The 20571-nt window shown below is 38.9% G+C and overlaps 1 protein-coding gene across 1 annotated transcript in view; it reads right to left on the reverse strand.

Moving 5' to 3' along the window:
• The window catches only part of LOC121430602, an 84987-nt gene that overhangs the window by 27994 nt on the left and 36422 nt on the right, over positions 1 to 20571 (reverse strand). The window contains exons 28-33 of the mRNA XM_041627920.1: positions 19154 to 19165; positions 7322 to 16564; positions 3487 to 3633; positions 2345 to 2581; positions 1741 to 1887; positions 544 to 969 (exon numbers count right to left, since the gene is read on the reverse strand). Coding sequence (XP_041483854.1) covers positions 544 to 969; positions 1741 to 1887; positions 2345 to 2581; positions 3487 to 3633; positions 7322 to 16564; positions 19154 to 19165 — 10212 coding nt within the window. The remainder of the gene's footprint in view (positions 1 to 543; positions 970 to 1740; positions 1888 to 2344; positions 2582 to 3486; positions 3634 to 7321; positions 16565 to 19153; positions 19166 to 20571) is intronic.

Below are 20571 nucleotides of genomic sequence, written 5' to 3' on the forward strand. Positions count from 1 at the left end.
CATCACAGCACAAATCAGCACATATTCTGTCATTACTACCGATATTCGTTTTCACTGTTATCATCATAATTCAAATTGGCATACAAAATTCAAGAATGCCGAGATGCATGTACACTAAAAGTGATTAAAAGAAATTCAAAGAACAGGGAGAAAATACAGGGATGGAAGTTTGAGGTTCCCTTGAGAATGAGATGTGCAAACTATGTGAGACCAATGTTAAATGTAGCAGTCTGAAAAATGATATCTGATGACTTCACATCTTGAAATTGCCATTTCCACTTTGATTAAAATGCCCTTTTAGCACTACGAGAAGAGAGGGGGAGAAATAAAGGGGAGAGATGAAACTGTCATTCAAAGGCACATTCTAATAAGGCTACAGAATTTGGATTCTTGAGACCCTGTAGGACCTGTGGAAGCGAGTTCCACAGGTGTGGTCCTGCATAACCAAAAGCCTGTTTCTCCCATGATTTCTTGGGTGGAAAGGGGAACATGGGGAAGACCAGAATTAGAGGATCTTAGTGCCCAGTTGGCTTTAAACATTACCTTAGCATTGTTGAGGAATCCTTGTCCAGAGACATTGATCTTGTTCAAGTCATCCCGATGTGACTGAATATCAGCATTGAGGGTCTGGAGCTGACCGCTCTGCTTCTTCAGGACATTGATGTCACGTCCAGCATCCCGGCTAAATCCCTGAATGGTCTTTATCCTCTCGTCCACCCAGTGCTCGAAGCCAGCGACATCCCGGTCGAACCCTCGCAGGTAGTCGAAAGCCTCTCCTAGCTGGGCGACGCGGGAGTTGGCCTGATCGTTGAGGCGCTCGTACCGCATCCGCAGCTCAGAGACACTCTGCTGGAGGTTGTCCCGTTCGTCCCGGCTGAGCCGCTCTCCCTGGCTCTGCAGGAAGTGGAGGACGTTCTCGGTGCACTCGCGGACTGGACGTTCGCGGCCGACCACATCGTCTCTCAAGGCCTGGCAACAAAAATGAAAATTTAAAAGATCTTATCATAAACCATACCTCACACGGTCAGGCCATAGCCCATAGCCAACGACATCTTTAAAAGGTCGGTGGAAAATGGAGAATGGAAAAGGCCTAATCATGAACCCTATGTTACAAACTATGACCATAGCCCATGGCTGATTCAAAAGACCTGTGACAAACTAAACACTTGAATAGGTCTACATGTATAAATACCTATACCTTCACATTGTTGAAAAGAGTCTCCACATTTCGCAAATTTTTGCACTCACTATGATTTCCTCCAAAAAGGAAAGCTGGTACTGTAGTTCACATGCACATCAAGAAGAGATCGGATACTAGTAGTTACAATGGTCCACTGTATGCTTCTGAGGCAAAAGGGGTGCAAAGGTTCTCTCTCTCTCTCAGTGCCATATTATTTGACTTTAAAGATCATGAAATTTTTCAACCCTTCTCTCTAAGGCTTCTTTCTGACAACTCCCACTATTCTTACCCTCTCTCTCTTCTAATAATTTCTAATTTCTACATCTATCAAAAGATTCCTCCTTTTTCATCTCCCTCCCGTTTTTATTTTCAAGGCAAGATTCCCTAGACATTCTTTACATGTAATTTGTCCCAGGATCTTCCATCTGTTTTCTTAAAAGCTCACATTTTTTTCTCCTTAGAATGTTCTTAATAAGAATGTCTTCTTTGCTGACAAAGTCAACAGAATTACAAACTAACATTTCAAATAAAAATGGCATCATCGGCACATCATACTGTACCTTCATCTTATTCAGTTGTTCATTGAGGGGTTGCACTTGTTCGCTCTGAGGTTGAGCCGAACCCATGGCATGCTCAGTCTCGGACAGCCAGCGGAGCAAGTTCTGAAGATTGGTAACCTCCTCTCTGTACCGTCTTTCAAGTACAGTCTACACAAAGAAATTGAAAGAAATGGTAAACATCCATAATATTACACCTACTTGTATATAGAGGGAAACGTTTTCATCATGATATAATAATATCATAATATTAATAGAGGGTCAAATGGGAGAACATTTTTTTGGAAATAAGGTGGCTACCCTGAGTAAAATATGATGTTCTTATAATCACTATTGCATAGAAATATAGATTAAAAAAGGAAAAGAACTGTCAAAATTCATTCGGTTAAATTTCCACTTTGAGAATGAGGTTTCAAATAAACTATTAGTATGAAAAATAGTGACAATGTGGTGGCGATTGGGATTTAGACTAATGAGAGCAAGAGTGATCGAGGGGGAAGGAAGATGAGAATGGGCATAAGTGATATGGTGAGAAAAGATGGAAAGCAGAAGAAAAAAATCTACGAAGAAGAAAAGCGATAGTGACAAAAGTAAGAAAACATCATACCATCTCCTCCTTCTCCTTCCGACGATGGCCAAGGGCGTTCTGGAGCTCTCTAAGTCGGGCCTCAGCCAAGGAGACAATCTCAGTGTGACCTGTACGGAGGTCACTCATCTTGGTGTTGAGTTCCTTCTGCTGCTCCTGCTTGAGGTACTTGTCCTTGTTGTGGAGGATGAAGCGTTCGGCATTGGTCAGGGATTCCTTGATGGGTTTCTCCTGGTGGACAATCTCCTCAAGGAAGTTCTGGAAGGAGTCAGAATAAGAAGATGTAGATCAATGGACAGGGATGAGTAGACAAGGATTAGGAAACCAGGTGGTGTTTCACAAAGGTGTTACTTAGGGTGTGTTTATGCTTCCATTGCGAGGACAGAATCAGCAATTTCAAACGTTGATTCAAAACGCCGATCGTAAACGTGGTTCTGGGAGTGCCGTTAATGCTTAACTTTTCAGAGCAAATCATGATCTCCAGCTGGCTTCGCATCGTAAAGCGAGGTCAAATTGGGCGCGCCTTTTTCGAAAGTTTTTTTTTCCGATTGTTGTTATTACATGGAGATAACATGGAGCAATACGAATATATCTGCCCACGGATTTTCATCTCACCGGAAGCATGTACCAAATGACGTCATTTAAACACATTTACGATCGTGGTTCTGTTTATACTTCCACAGAAAGCCTGATTCTGGTCAAACGACGTTTACAAACGCACTTTTTTGTGAGTTTACGATCGGCGTTTTGAAACAGCGTTTAAATTAAAGTAAGCATGGACACAACCGTGTTTTGGACTAATCACGTTTGGAAACGCTGATTCTGAACCTGAAAAGTGGAAGCATAAACACGGCCTTAGAGTCATGCTTAAATGCCAATATTTAAGTTACTTAGCTCATAATCTCATTAATGGATACTGTACATGGCCGTGAGCATTCCAAGCGGATGATCCAACCAATGTGGGATGCACTACATGCACAGGGATTTACTAAACACAACTGAAATTTATAAGCGTCTACATGTATAAGGATAAGTGCCTTGCCAAAGGACTTAAGAGCCAGGTGGGATTTGAAGACTTGACCCTCGGTTTAAGAGTCTAGTGACTGAACCACTACCCTGCAACGACTCCACTTTAGACATTTCCTACAATCCAAAACACTAACCTTGTGCTTCTCGAGCTGGAAGGTCAGAGTTGGAATGTCCTTGCTGACCGGCTCCAGGTTGGTCAGTTTCTGATGGGTGACGTTGGTCCAGTAGCAGAGGTCGCTGACCGCCTGGAAGATGTTGCGGTACTCCTTGTCCAGATCGGCCTGAGCATGTCCAGGGTGATCCAAGCAGAATGTGTGTCCCAGAAAAGCACAATTTGGAGAGAGGGGGTACCACGTAGAAGCATGGATAAAACGTGGGTTGTGGATATGGAGATAGGAAGGAAAGTGGTGAAAGGGGATAGAAGCAAGAGAAACAAAAGAATGATAACAATTACAGAAAGATAGAGAGGGTAAAAGAATAGAAGCAACAAAATGAATGGATGAAAAGAGTGATTGTTAAGGGAGCAATGGGAGAGAAAAAAGGCAAATAATAATCAATTAGTATGAAGCATCTTATTCATGTTTTAGATGAAGCATCTTTATACACTAAAAGTTTTTAAAAATTTTCTGTACTCACTATGTTCTGCCTTCTGCTGCTGAGGAAATTGAATTATAAGCGGAAAACTGAAGTGTAAGATTTTAACCATGTATTGTTTGTTTTATAACCTGACTTTTTGTGTGTGTTTGTGGTGGGTTTTTTTCTATGCATGAACCCGTTGTTGCTCTGTATAAGACTCAAGAGTTTGAATTATAAAGTTGTTTGTGTGTATGTATTACGTGTTTCTCTGTATGAACCTGTTGTTTAGATTAGTTTGAATTGTGGCAAATACATAGTAAGAATCATATGTGTATTTTGATTTGTTTTGTTGTTGCATTTACTTTTTCTTCATATTTTGTTGATTTCAAACACCCACACATACAACCTCACACATAATAAACACACACATTCATTTCATTTTCAAAACACATTCACATACACATCCAAACCACCTACACAAACCTGTTGTCAAGGACCTGGGTCTGAAATTCACAATGATGGTTAAATCTAAACCATGGGTTATGCGTATTTTGTAGCATAAGTGTGCTTTATTGCCAGTTCGTTTGAAAAGGGGTCTAAATGTACATCTTCATTAGATACATGTACATGTATACTTGTTGCTTAATAATTAGCCCATTGTCTTTTTAAATGTACCTTACTTAAATTTTGCCTTCATCTACAAAAGATCTACATGGTCAAAATCATCGCAAAGAGTGTGAAATTAGCAGCCAGAAACCTCTTGTTTAAAACATGAATTTTAAACCATTATGTGAATTCAGTTTAAACCAGACGCACAATCAAATCTACATGTATATAGTGAAAAATAACTAATTTCATAATACAATTCAATACACCCATGTAATATACACCAGTATACTTCACATAATACAAATACATGTATAATCATGGCAGAAATCAAAGCTACATGTGTAATACATAAACATTGAATAAAGTATTTGTACTACCACTTGTATATTTTTTCACTGTTACATGTATGCATATGAATTGACAAATAACCATTATGTAATATACAATTTTGTACACAATATGCAAATGGATGTAATGGAAAATATATGTATATAGGATATAAATAGAAGTTTTATAAAAGAAGAGATGCACATTAGAAGTGACTTGCGGACCTGGAAATCAACAAGAATATAATTTTTTTGCAAAAGGGCTGACCAGAAAGCTCAGTAGTGAGCATATTATTTACTAACTAGCTCTAGTTTAATTGCATATACCAACACATCTGGGGGGTGTTTCACAAAAATTTAAGTATGACTTAGAGTCGCACTTAAATACCGAGTTGCGTACGGTATGAAAGGCTTGGCCGCATTGGTCAGATTGTGTCATGAGGACGCGCACTAATGCGTATCTCAGCTGGCGTATCTATCAGTAAGATCGCGCGTTGCATAACCTGTACGCGTCGACATTTAAGTGCGACCTAAGTCATACTTAAATCTTTGTGAAACACCCCCCAGAATGCCCAAAGGTTTTAGTAAGAATACCAATTTGATCTAATGGTAGAGGAAAGTACAAATGCACTAAGTTTAAAATTGGCAGTACAAGTGCCGAGGCCCTGGCTTATAAACTACACTCAGCTCATTTATGATACATCTGAAAGAAACAAATTTGCAGTAAATCATAATTTCATACATGTATAATGTTAGATTGGTGTGAAAATGGGAGTCTCGCTTTCATACACCCGATACATGTCAATGAGATCCATTAAAAGGGAACATAATTAAAATTGCATCTAACACCTTGATCACTACACATTTACATGTATTCAGCAAAGACATATAGAGAAAAGTCACATGCAAGTAAATTCATTTGTATACATGTATTTCAACTGATGCACAAATTCTAGAGAACAGAAATTTCAAAACAAACAGGACAGATGAAGCCTTGTTATACATGTGTATACTTATATCTTTATTGTTAATGCATTAACATAATTTCCATGACACAAATTAATAATGTAATACACCAAATATCTTACTATACATGTACATGTACAAGATGAAAGAGTTATATTGACATTGTTTCAACAAATGCTTTCAAAGACCTCACATCAGCCCACTTAAGAATATCTCTCCCTTGATATAATATTCTGGTGAAATTGAGATGTTAGAGCAAAAGCAAACATTAATTCATAATAGTTAAACCCATAACTTTCTCAATTTCATCAGTATTATAAAATATTGAAATTACATAAGAATGAAAGAGATCCAGATATACATGTACATGTATATGCACGAATTAAAGAGATTTAAGAGGAAAATATTATCACCACTGCTATGATTCTCATCATTGTAATCATCATTAATTATTCTAATCAAACTCTTGTTCCTCTCCCTCTTCCAACTGCTCTTCTTCTCTCTCAATTGCTCTTTCTTTTTCTCCTTCTTTTCTTTCTCTGTCCTCCTTTCCCTGTTCCTCCTCCCCATAACAGGTCAAAGGTCAATATGAAAGGTCAAAAGGCACATGAAACAGAAGCACATGAAGAATTAATAGCACAACATGTTCATGTAGCCCAAGTAGTAAAGGGATTAGTGAGTTTCACAACTTTACAAACCCTGTATTGTATTCCTTAGTAAACACATACATGTATGCCATGGTCTTTGCAGCACCCAACACGATTATTCTGACCAATTCAAAGAATAAATCAGCGAGGAAATGTACTAATGAGACGGTAGAAACTGCAGAACAAAAGTTAGTCAAGTTCTGAATGTTGCCCAGGTTCAAAGAATGATATGCAGAAATCCATAGTAGAGATTTGTTGATCAATGGATTAAGATCAGTGATGAAAATGGCGTTAGTTACCTGAACTTTCTTTTCCAACTTCCACTTGCTTGACTAGGCGAAACTATTCTTGTAAGTATACGCAACATTGGGACCGTCTGATGTAAGGTTATACATGTACCAAAGAGTGAATGTGCATATGAAGAAGTGAATAGTGCTAGAACGTTGTCTGGTCTAGACTAGTTCTGAATACTGTCCAGGATTTATGCAGGAAGAGTAGAAATGCCCAGGAGAGTGGTTGGCGGATTAAAAGACCAGATTGAAAATGGCATTAGTAACCTACACTTTCTACTCCAACTAGTGTACACTTATAAATAGAGGAGAGATCATCCTTGGAAGAATGAGGAGTCACTTAAGGAATGACCACTGAGAAGTATACACCAGAGAGGTAATGTGCAAATGTAGAATCAAAGAGCAGTAATTACGTTGACTGGACTTGTTTTGAATATTGTCCAGGATTTGAACCGGAATAGTAGAATTGCCCAAGACAATGGTCAGTAGATTAACAGCCCAGGTGAACAAGGTGTTAGTAACCTGTACTTTCCACTCCGACATCCGTACGCTTACCATGGAAGTATCAACGTTGGACAAAGAAGCGGCCACGAAGAGATTGGTAAGGCCCACTGGTGGAGGTGAATAAGTGATATCAATAGCATCTGTACAGCCCGGGTCAGGTGCTGGTGAGTTTGCCAGATCAAGAGATTTCAGTTCCTGCAGTTTCACTTCTGTCTGCGTCACAACTTCTGGGTCATTGATAAAGGAGCTTGCGGAATTCAGGTAGCATGGTACCTGATCTTGAGGTAATATTGATATTTCAGAGGTATTTAGAATGGTCATTGACTGTGAAGTTCTACTGTCCCTTATAGCTGCTTCGACAGGAGGCAGTTCCTGCAGCTGTACTTCTGTCTGCATCACCACAACTTCTGGGTCCTTCATAAGAGAGCTTGCCAAACTGGGGTTGTTTGGTTCCTGATTGAGGGGTTGCATGGACTGTTCAGAACTATGCAGCATCTGCACAGTCTGGATGCTAAGGAAGCTTCTTCCATCCAAGCCATCAGATTTTGCAGGACATGAGTGATCAAAACTTTGTGTTGTGTTAGCTATCACAGTCTCTGCAGGTCTGTCACTCAAACCAAGTTCCACAGCATTGGCTTCGTGGGTTTCCTGTGCACTGGCAGACACGAGCAAGGGTGAGAGATCACTCTCTTGGCCATTCATACGCTCAAGCTCTGAGCTAGTACGTGTATGCACATGATAGACTTTACGGATATGAATCGTGCGACTAGTGCCTTCTCTTTCTTGGGCCAGGGTCAAATTGTCAGTTGCTACACCAACATTCTGCATCATGTAACCAAAGTTTGTCATTGCATCTACAAGTCCATCCATTGTTTGAGATCTTGATTCATCGTTGTCTGGGTTTTCCTCTTTGTTGGCTGATAAGATTACCTTGGAGTCCTTAATATGTTCATGTTTCACCATTTCAGACACTGGGGATTCATCAGCCAGGTCAAACTGCACAGCAGGACTTTCTTTGTCAACATCTACATCGTAGAAGACATCATTCTCCATCATGACGTCCACAAGATAATCCATTATGTCAGAATTATCATCAGCTGCAAAATCTTTAGGCATGTTGACTAACCTGGTCTCTACAGAAGGATCACTTTCTTTAGGTCTGACAGCCTTCCCTCTTGAAATCTCAAGCTTAGATAGAATTTGTACTATATGTTTGTCTCTTGATTGGTTAATGTTTTCATCATTGTCAGGTAGAGGAGTCTCCACTGTTGAATGTCCCAGTGTCGACGGAATTTGTACTGCACTGCTATGAATTGACTGTTCAAATATTTCATTTCTTTCAGGCTGGACAACCTCTACCGTTGCAATTTCTGGTGTAGACTGAATTTGGACTGCACTGCTATTGACTGACTGGCCAATGTTTTCACTATTGTTAGGTTGTGGTTCCTCTACTGTTGAACTTTTCAAAGTTGATGGAATTTGGACTTTACTGCTATGAATCGACTGTTCAACAATTTCATTTCTTTCAGGCTGGACAACCTCTAACAATGAAATTTCCGGTGTAGACAGAATTTGGACTGCACTGCTATGGATTGACTGTTCAACAATTTCATTTCTTTCAGGCTGGACAACCTCTAACGCTGAAATTTCCGGTGTAGACAGAAATTGGACTGCACTGCTATGGACTGACTGGCCAATGTTTTGACTATTGTCAAGTTGTGGTGCCTCCACTGTTGAACTTTCCAGTTTTGATGGAATATCAACTTCACTGACATGAATCAAATCGTCACTCCTTTCCTGTTCATCAGGACTTACAGCAACCTTTTGCTCATCATCACTTTGTACTTTATCTCCTGTTATGGTCTCTGCAGATGGATCAATCTCTTTAATTTGCACAAGAGTGTCTTCAAGGCTTTCTATTGAATCTCCAATATGAACTTCATTGATGTGAATTGACTGCTCAACACTTACATCTTGTTCATCAGGGAATTCAGAAGGCATTTCCCGTTCATCATTTTGTTCTGTATCTACTACAATGGTCTTTACGTATGAATCACTCTTTTCCAGTTGAACCTTACTTTCAGAACTTTCATAAATTTGCACAATTTGGACTTGATTGATTTGACTCAACTGCTCCCTGCTTTCATCTTGTTCATTAGGGATTTCAGTAGGTGATTCTGAGGTCAAGCTTTGTTCAGTAATATCTATTATGCTTTCTACTGACCGTGTCCCTTCTCTCTGTTGCACATTCTCGATTTCAGAGCTTTCCAAAGTATGGACAACATTCACTGTACTGATATCAGTTGAAAGCTCACTGATTTCTTGTTCATTGTGACTTGAAGCAAATATTTCCTCATCATCACTTTGTTTTTCATCATCATATTGCTCTTCATTGACTGTAACCATCTCTACATTTGGATCATTCTGTTTCATTTGCACAGACTGTGATACAGGGATTTCATAAGTATATGACATACGCTTTTGACTGGTATCAATTGATTCCTCAATGATAACATCTTGTGCATCAGGAATTCGAACAGGTATAGCTACACCAACAATTTGAACTGAACTGTCGTCAGATGGATCAATATCTTCAGGTTTCCGAGACTCAAGATCTGAAGTAGGCAGTTCAGTATCAACATCAGCTGTACCGATATGAAACGTTTGCATGCTCTTCCCATGTGATTCCTGGACTTTCAAGTTCTGGCTTGCCTCATCTACAATTTGCAGTGTATCTGCTCTTATGGTCTCTACAAGAACATCAATATTTCCGGCTGAAGCCTCTTCTCTGGCTTGAACACCTGGTGTCCCTCTATTGACTGAAGCCTGCCAAGATATTGGCTGGCCTTCTAACATGAGGAAGGCGGTACTGCATTCCTTAGGCGATTCTTGGCAAGGCTCAACACTCAGAATGACCGAATTCTTGCTTTCAAGCGAGTCGGGTGCGATGTCATCTCCAGGTGTTGGGATCATTTGGATTTCTACATCCTCAGCCTCTGGATTCTCTCTAGAGACAGAAGCCTGCCATGATATTGCCTCACCTTCTAACATCAGGAAAGCTGACCTGCGTTCCTTCAGTGATCCCTGGCCAGTTTCCAGATTCGCACTAGACAAATCATTGGTGTGACATGCAGTCCTTTGTTCCAGTTCCACTTCCTCAAACTTTGGTCTCTCCTGTGCACAAACAATGAGAGTTCCAACAGATGAACCAATCTTGTCAGGTTCAGCAGCATCTGCAACATTGTCTCCACTACAAAATGAGCTGGATCTGCTTTCACCTTTTTCATCAACTTTCAATTCAGGTGTTTGTTCAAGCATGCCTTGCTGTGTATCCTCTATAAAATCTTCTACAATAGAAGAGTTTGATGGTGACAGATCACCCTTCTGACCTTCCAGAACTTCCACCTCTGAGCTTTCAGGTATGTAGAGTTCATCAACTTTAGGGAAATGGAGATTGCAACCCACATCAGCTGTGACATTAGGAGCTTCCTCTTCTCTGCTGTTATCTCCACCGTAGATCATGGCATTTACAAGTTCCCTGATCACTTCGGATTTTGTTTCATCATTCTCTGGACATTGCTGTGTGATGGCTGATATATTTATTGCTGAGTCAACAATCTTTTCTTCTTTTTCAACTTCATAATCAAGGCACTCAATGTCTGTGTCAGACTTCGATACAAGAATTTCTTTGTCATCATAAACGCTTTCAAACACACCTTTCACCATAACCTCGGCAAAATTATCAATTACATTGATTCTACCATCATCAGCCTCTGGTCTATCTTGTGGGTCGACTAATTTAGTCTGAACAGCTAAATCAATCTTCAATACAGGAATTTCTTTGTCGTCATAAATGCTTTCAAACACATCTTTCACCATAACCTCAGCAAAATTATCAATTACTTTGATTCTACCATCATCAGCCTCTGGTCTATCTTGTGGGTTAACTAATTCAGACTGAACAGCTAAATCAATCTCTATAGGTTCCACTGGATCTAATTCTGACCTTTCCAGGATAGGCACATTTTGGACTTCAAGCCTCCGAACTGAACCGACTATGGTTTCTTTCTCATCAACATCATCAACCAGGGGCAAGTCCTCCCCAAGTTTCGGTAATCCATTATCTATTGCAGTGTTAACTGGAGAATCAATTATCACAGCATCTGTCTCTAAGCTTCCTGGTCTTTCATCCACCAAGATCACTGAAGACAGGTCACTGGTCCGGGCTTCGCTATTCTCAAATACCAGACCTTTGAATTTACGCACCATATGAATCATATGCCCATGAATCGTACCCTTGCTGCTTTCTGCCTTATCAGCTGTCCTTTCAGGGATTTCCTCATCCAAGTGTTGTTCAGTATCATCTAGAATGTACCCTTCGGAATCATCTCTCTTTTCAGTAAGCACATCATTTGATCTCGGTCTTTCAACATCCTCTGGACCAATATGAAACCACTGCTCACCACTTTCATCCTCTTCTTCAGGAAAGTCAACAATTATTTCTTCATCTAATCTTTGTCCAGTAATATCAATGATCTTCTCTACAGGTGAATCACTCACTTGAGGCTGCACAGCCTCTTCTGCAATATCCACTCCACCAATACTAATCCACTGCTCACTACTGTCATAAACTTCATAAGGGTTCAAGGCAAGTACTTCCCCATCCAAAATTTCTCGAGAATCATCTTCTTGAACATCTACAGATGGATCCCGACTTCTATGCTTGATTACATTAACGTCGGGGCTTTCAAAGGTATTTGCAATATGGAAACTACTGCTTTTAATCATCTGCTGACTGGTACCATTGTGTTCATCAGGGTTGGCATCAAGCAATTCCATGCTGATACTTTGTTCGATACTTTCAAATATGTTCACAGAGTGTTCACTCTTTTCTACCTCCCCTAAATCAAGATCCTGATTCAACAGTTTAGGCTCAGCATCATCTCCACTGATGGAAGACACATGAATGCCCTCTCCATTCTGTTCTTTGATTTTCATGTCTGGAATAGCCTGAACCAGGGTTTGCCGTGTATCCTGTAACACAGTCTCGTTTGGTTCATCAATTGCTTGTGGTGTTTCAGCTGAAGCGTGGTTGCTGGCCTGATCACCAGGTGCACCTCTATTGATGGAAGCCTGCCAAGATATTGGCTGGCCTTCCAACATAAGGAAAGCAGTACTGCATTCCTTAGGCATTTCTTGGCAAGGCTCAACACTCAAGATTACCAAATTCTGGCTCTCAGACAGATCGGTGGAGATCTCATCATTAGCATTCATTTGGATTTCAATGTCTTCAGCCTCTGGGGTCTCGCTATTAAATGAAGCTTGCCAAGAGATTGTCTGGCCCTCTAACAACAGGAAAGCTGTACTGCACTCTTTCTGCGAATCATGGCCAGCTTCCACATAGAGACTTGACAAATCCATGGATGGTTGTGCTGTCCATTGTGGATCAACCCTTTCGAGTTCCACATCCTTGACCTCCGAGCATTCCTGTGGGTTGACAAATGCAGATTCAACACATGGATCGCTCTTATCAGGTTGCAGAGTTTCCAATTCTGGACTTCCTGGAACATGCACTGCATATGCTGTATGACTATAAATCGATCTGTCCATTCTTTCATCATCTTCATCATCCCTTGCTTCAGGATATGCTTCTCCAATTTGATTGGTAATGTCTACAGTCATTTCCACAGTAGATAGTTTGAAGCGAGGCGGGATGTTCTCCTCACATTGAATGATTTCAAACTCTATGCTTTCAGGTGAACGAGCATAGATATCATCTGCTTCTTGGTTATGGATAGTAAGACTATTGCTTGCTGTCACAATATGTGTTTCCCCACCTACACTTATACTCCTATCCCCAATGCTTATCATGACATCTACAAGTCTATTAACTGCTTGGGGTCTTGATACATCAGCATCTATTTCCGAGCTCTCATTTGAGTTAGCTGCTACAGGAACTACCGAGTCATCAATCTTTTCATGTTTCACAACTTCAAACTTGGGACATTCATCTGCTATGTCAAACTTCATATCAGGACATTCTTTATCAACATCTATGCTTTCAACCACATGGTTCATCATTGCATCCACAAGGTTGTCAATTATTGAACGATTACCCCTATCAGTCTCCAACCTTTCTGATGCTTTGACTGACATGGTTTCTTCAGATGAACTACTTTCGTCAAGTTGTGCAGTCTTTTTGTATGAGGTTTCCAAGGTATCCAAAATAAGAACTTCATGACTAAGAACAGAGCGACTCATGCTTTCTTCCTCTTTATCAACTTTCACTTCAGGTACATGTATTTCCTGTTTCATACCAGGCGCTCCACCATCTAGAGTGGCATCGGTAGTATAGTCAATCCCTTCAGGTTTTCCAGCATCAGCCACAGATTCTTGTGGTTTGTCAGTCTTCAAGATCTTTGGTGATGGATCTATCGCCTTGGCTTCCCCAGATTCAAACACAAGGCTTTTGAACCTACGGAACGTATCAAGCATACGTCCTTGAATCGTGTGGCTTCTGCTCTCTTCCTTCGTTTCAGCTTTCCTCTCTGGCAATCCCTTATCCAAGTTTTGTTTCGTATCTTCTACAATATTCTCTCCTGATGGATCACTCTTTTCAAGTTGCTCCGCATCAACTTCAGGGACTTCAATATCTAATCCGCTAACATGAACCCACTGCTCCCCATTTTTGCCATCTTCTTTAGGGATGTCACCAAACACTTCCACATCCCAGCTGTCTTCAGCATCACCTACCGTAATCCCTTCTGATTGATCGTTCTTTTTAAGTTGCAGAACCTTCAATTGGCGACTTTCCATATCATGCCCTATTTGCTCTTGATTGATCTGCATCAATTGCCTATTGCTTTCATCGAATGTATCATTTGTCATTGTGGGTACTTCTTCGAGCACATTTTGGTTTGCATCTGCTATAACCTCTTCGACAGTATCACCTATCATAGTCTCTAGTGACGAATCATTCTTTTCAAATTGCAGAACCTTCAATTGGCGACTTTCCAAATCACGCCCTATTTGCTCTTGATTGATCTGAGACAATTGCCTATTGCTTTTATCGAATGTATCATTTATCACTGTGGGTACTTCTTCGAGCACATTTTGGTTTGCGTCTGCGATAATCTCTTCGACAGAAGGGATGGTCAAGAGAGGTGAACCTAAAGTTTCTTCACCTCTATTCTTTACTCCATCACTATAGTTTATCATGGCATCTGCAAGTCCTGCAATCACATGGGACTTAGTTTCACCACCCTCCGGGCTTTCTTGTATGTTGGCTGATTCGAATAGCACTGGGTCATGCATCTTTACATCTTTCACAAACACAGATTCTGTGCATTCATCAGCTCTACCAGATTGCCCATCAGAACATCCCTTCTCAATATCTATGCCTTCGCACCAATCTCTCATCATTAATTCAATCAGGTCATCAATTGCTTGGTGATTGCTATCATCTATGATAGACTCTTGCTTAGTATTGACATTCAGGCTTTTTACAGATGGACCATGCTCTTCATGTTGCAAAGCCTCTTCTTCTGGAATTACAACAGCATGAACACTTTGGACTTCAAGATTAAGAACAGTACAGTCAAAACTTTCCTCCTCTTCACCAAGTTTCCTATCAGGTATTTCTTGCTCCACGGTAGAAAATGTACTATCCATCATGACACCGACAGAAAAGTCAATCTTTTCATGTCTTCCAGTGTCTTTAGACTCCAAGCTTTGCGGCTGGTCTTCTATAGTATCCTCCGTTGATCTGTCAACCATTTGTGCTTCCCCTGATTCAAACACCAGTCTGTTTAGCCTACCTAATGTAAGGGTGATGTCCTCATCCGACTTTTGTTTAATATCCTCAATAATGGTCTCTACAGATGGAAGACTCTTATCAAGTTGTACAACCTTTGCTTCTGGACTTTCAAAAGGGTGTGCAAAATGGACCCTGCTGATATTAACCAACTGCTCAATGCCGTCATCCCATTCCTCAGAATTGATGGCAGGCATGGCCTCATCAACACTTAGTACTGTACAGTCAACTATGGCTTCCTCAGATGGCTCACTCCACTCCTGTTTCCTAGAATTATCAGAGCTAAGCACTATAGGATCAAAATGAGTTTCACGGATATAAAGCTTAGGTTTGGAGGTGTCATTCTCTTCCCTTGTCTTCAAGCTTATCTCATCCTTGTTTTGCACACCTTGGGCCTGTCTGTCAATAAGAAGGGTACAGGTAGGTTGAGCTTCTAGCATCAGGTAAGCTGTACTGCATTCTTTTGAGAGGCTTTCACGAGGTCCCACGCTATGGCTTGCCAAAGTCTCGTTTGGCGTTGCATCGACTTCTAAGGTCTCATGTAGGTTTGTCAGTTGGAGTTCCATATACACAGGTTCTGGGTACTGTAGCATGGCACGGGTAGCTCTGCTTCTATCAAGTGTGGCAAGTTTGGATGAAATACTTACCAGTCCTGTGATCTGCTCTTCATCGGCTACCTTGCTCTCTGCAGATGGATCACTCGTGTCAGGTTTCACACCTACAGCTTGAAGACTCTGCACCAGGCCTACAGAATGGTCGTGACCAACCTGAAACATACTGTCACTGCTTGCATCCACAGGATTCAAATCAGTACTCACCTCAACTAAGCTTTGCCAAGTACCACTGACTTTTGCAGCATCTGCAGACAGGTCACTCCTGGTCTGCAGAGGTAGTACAGATGCCGGATCCTGGCTTTCCAGAGTACGCACTGTGTGGACCTTACGGATATGAATTGTGCGGGTGTTGCTGCTGCCATCCAGACTCTCCATAGGGGTTGTCTGATCGAGGTTCTGCTGAGTGACTTCTATCCTACCTTCAATGGATGGATTCATCAGGCTAGATGTTCCACCAGAAGCTTCTAGTGGGAAACCATACCTTGGGTCATAGCTCCCTCTACTGGTAGAAGGCTGCACAGGAATTGATCGGCCTTCAAAGGTCAGGAATGCTTCGCTACGAGGTTTAGGAATTCCTTCATCTTCTCTCAGACCTAGACCTGACGGATCGTGACTTCGCAGTGTGTCAGCGATTACAGTCTCCACATAAGGATCAATCATTTGGGGTTTCCCAGATGGGGTTTCCATCCTCACACGCAGATTATAGCCCCCTCTTGCGGCAGAAGGCTCCACAGGGGTGGACCCATCAAAAGTCAAGAAGGCTTGACTGCGCTGTTTTGGCAATCCTTCGAAGACTTTCTTTGTCACGATGTTCCGGCGGGTGGGTGAAAATAATTGGTACATCTCGGGACTAGCATGAAGCTCAATCTATCAATGAAAGTGAGAAGAAATAGAAATTGATTAGCATCCTTATTAATGTAGGTACATATGTGACTGTGTCGTACTTTATCGATGTCACTTTCTTTCTTATAAATGCTCTTTGCAATACATGTTACAATCAAAATATAACTTAAATTAGAATTGATCTCAAATTACGTAATTCAGAGGTAGGCATTGAGATCAATAAATTTCTTAGTCTGATTTTAATTTATTGCACCACTTTTTTTAGGTCCTGAAATTTCTTTGAATACCAATAATGCTTTAATTCTACTATGGATAGAAGGGGGGTTTTTCAATGCAAAATTCTATAATAGGAATTGAGATCAATTTCATTTTTACGTTGATTAGATTCTATCATAACTATTTGTAAGACAGGGCCCTCAAATTTCTTTTAAAACCAAGAATGTTTTCACATCTACTTAAGACAGTAAAAATATTAAAACTTAATCTGGAATTAATCTCAAATTGTGTAATTAAAAGATATAAGAATTAAGATCAATCTCAATTTGAGTTGGGATTTTATTTTTGACAAGTCTTTGTCAGACTGGGCCCTGAAAATTAATCCAATTATTCTAATTATTCAAGACCAAGGATGTATTTACATCTACTACAGATTTTAAAGTAAAAAATTAAGACTGGGATTTGAACTCAAAAGAATGTAATCAAGATATAAGAATTTAGGTCAATCTCGATTTGGCTTTGAAATTAATCTATCACAAGTCTTTGTCCTAAAATTTCATTTAAAACCAAGAATGCTTTCACATCTACTTAAGACAGTAAAAAATATTCCAACTTAATCTGTAATTGATCTCAAAATATGTAATGAAGATATAGGAATTAAGATCAATCTCAATTTGAGTTGGGATTTTATCTATCACAAGTCTTTGTCAGACTAGGCCGTGACAGGTATTCTGAAGACCCAAGAACTTTTTCACATCTACTACAGATTTTAAAGTAAAACTTAAAACTGGGATTTGATCTCAAAATAGGTAATTAAGAGCAATCTCGATTTGGCTTCGAATTTAATCTATCACAAGTGTTTGTCAGACAGGGCCCTAAAATTTCATTTAAAACCAAGAATACTTTCACACCTACATGTACTATGGGCAATAAAATCAAACTTAATTTCGATTTGATCTCAAATTGTGAATCAATTGTAACTCTTTGTTAGTCATGGCTCTCATATTATAAAACCAAGAAAATGTTAACATATAATATGGTCAGTGAAAATGTTGCACCATTGCACAATAGATGTGAAAATATGAAAACATTTGCAGTTAACAAAGGAACAAAAAATTTACTAAAATGGAGAACATTAGAGTAAAGGACAACAAAATTCTTTCACTTAAAAACAAGAACCACAAAAACATGCAAATTGTTACAGATGACAAACTACACTGCAATGTTTTTTAGCCAATATGTTCATGTATATTGTATTATTTCAGGAACAGAGAATTTCAGAAAACTACTGCAAAATGATGTCGATGATTTTGGAATTCTTAATTTAATGGCTCCTCCTCATAAATATGCGCATATAATAAATATACTATTTGTCTGAAATCCTCCCTCTGTACTGCACACATGTACATTATTTAGGGGTAAATAATCCAACAAAATTGTTTACTTTTCTTTATTCCAGAAGCTTATAAAGACTTGTGAATCTTCTTCAATGTCCATAATATACACATGCTTTAATACTTGTTTCTTTAAAAAAAATAGAGTATAAAGATAGTGCCTTAATTTTGAAGTACTGAAAGTCAACAGTATAATGTAAGATATGTCAAATGTGCAGAAACAATATTTCAGCAAAATTTTCTTCCATTCCACCCCCCCCCCCCATCAATGTTTTGCACTGCAGTGTAAAAATTGAGGAGAAAGCGCAACCAAAAACATGCACTATATGCACATGCACTAGGCATTGTTTACTGCCTTAAGGATTATAATTATGTACATGTATGAGTTGACTGTACAGTACATGTATTTAGATAAAGCAAAGAAAATGGGAAATGAAAAAAATTTCAGCAATTTTTCAACAAAAATTATCATCCTCTACAACTAATCAACATATGTAAAATGGACAGGGTATCGAAATCATGTTTCCCATTTCTTACCATATCTTTAAGGAAATTGTGTAAAACAATGTGGATTTTTTACATGTTCTTAATGTAAATACACTTTTACTCATTTTACAGTTTCATATCACTTTTCATACAAAGCATGTTCAATCTATTTTTCAATAAAATTCATGCATAAGCAAAATAATTTGGCAATCATTTTGATCGTAATCCCCAAAATGGCAAATCCACAATTGAGGTTTGAATTTCACATGCTGAACTAAATTTTCTTGTCATAATATTCTGTAACTCTTGGTTATTTTTTTTTTTATTTTTTTAGGAAACAGCATTCCACAAAAATTAGGGTTAATAGCAAACAAAATCAAACTGACAAATGCATAGATATAGTCCTGGAGGCTCTGATGAACAAATAATGTACATACATGTACATGGCACCAGTGAAAGGGACCTTTGTCTATGCAATTAACTAGATTAATGAAAATACATGCAAAAAGAAACTTACAATGGCCTTTTTCTGATGCAAAATAGATAATGAAATTAAAATAAATAAAGCAAAATAATGTAAGATTGGCGTTTTCTATTAAGAATAGATAGTTTAACAAAAGCAACAAAAGAGGCTATGACAGAAATGAGAGTGGTATGGTATTAGTGGTAGTGGTTGCTATGTAATTGATGACAAAGATGCAGCGAAAGGACAAGTTAGATGTAAAAGGTCGTAACTCACCTTTGAGATATTGAAGCAGAAGGTCTTAAGATGACTTAGCAGAAAAATGTTTTAGAGCTTGTAATATCAACTTTTTTTGTTAAATTGACCATCTTTTTGCATAAAGATGTACAAGAACATGTAAATATGTATGTGCAAGTTTTAATCTTTTTTTTCATTAGACGAAACAAAGAATGAACAATACAAATATAACAAACACATGTACACAAGACAAAACAGCAATACACATGGTGTCTTTTGGATAACACGAATGAAGCATAAATGCACCTCTTAATTCAATTCAAGAAATGTAACATACATGTTACATGTGCATGTACTATATATGTACAATGTATAAGATTTGTATGTACATGTATAATGTACAGATAATTGGTGTATTAATGATATCCATCTGTCATAATGATTTTCAAATTAAATGTATTGAAGAAAATTTAGGACCCCATAAATATTGGGTTAAGATACATGTACCATATGCATGTACTGTCATCAATCGGAAAGCATTTCATGTAACAAATACATGTAGTCAATCATTTTCAATTACAATCTTTCTCTGAGCCAATCAGATGCAAGGATTTTAGCTTATAACAAATAGTAAGTGAAAACTTACTGAGTAATATGTCTCATTAAATATTCCCTAGGATGTCACCTGTACATGTAACTTGAGGTAGATGTCATGTATATTGTCTGGATGTAAATGTTCAATATGCACATACACATGTACATGTACTGTTGTCTGTAACATACATAACAATCACAATATACAAGTACCTGTACATGTACATATATATATATATATATACATAAATGTAGGATGTAAATACAGAAAAGCAAGCAATTCATGATTTACATGTAGACATGTACATGTATTATGCATGTAATGTACATGTACTTGTCCAAATTATCGCTGAATTTCCACACATACATGTACATGTATACCAAGTTTTGACCAGGAATAAATGTACATGTATGTGCACAAGGTCCAGAATATATCACATGTTTTTTTTTTATTCTTCTTTTCTTATTTATAAATGTGCTAAATGGTCAGAGCTGATGAAACACTCCGTGCATGTCTGAAGATAAATGTAGTGATTAGAATGTTAGAATAAATGGATGATCATAGTTGGAAAAACATTTCGTCAAAGTGATGTTAGAATAGGAGATTGGAACTCTGGCCAAAATTCATAAAGGTGAGTTTG

This window comes from Lytechinus variegatus, chromosome 17 (genome assembly GCF_018143015.1).
Source record: "Lytechinus variegatus isolate NC3 chromosome 17, Lvar_3.0, whole genome shotgun sequence".
Taxonomy (NCBI): Eukaryota; Metazoa; Echinodermata; class Echinoidea; order Temnopleuroida; family Toxopneustidae; genus Lytechinus; species Lytechinus variegatus.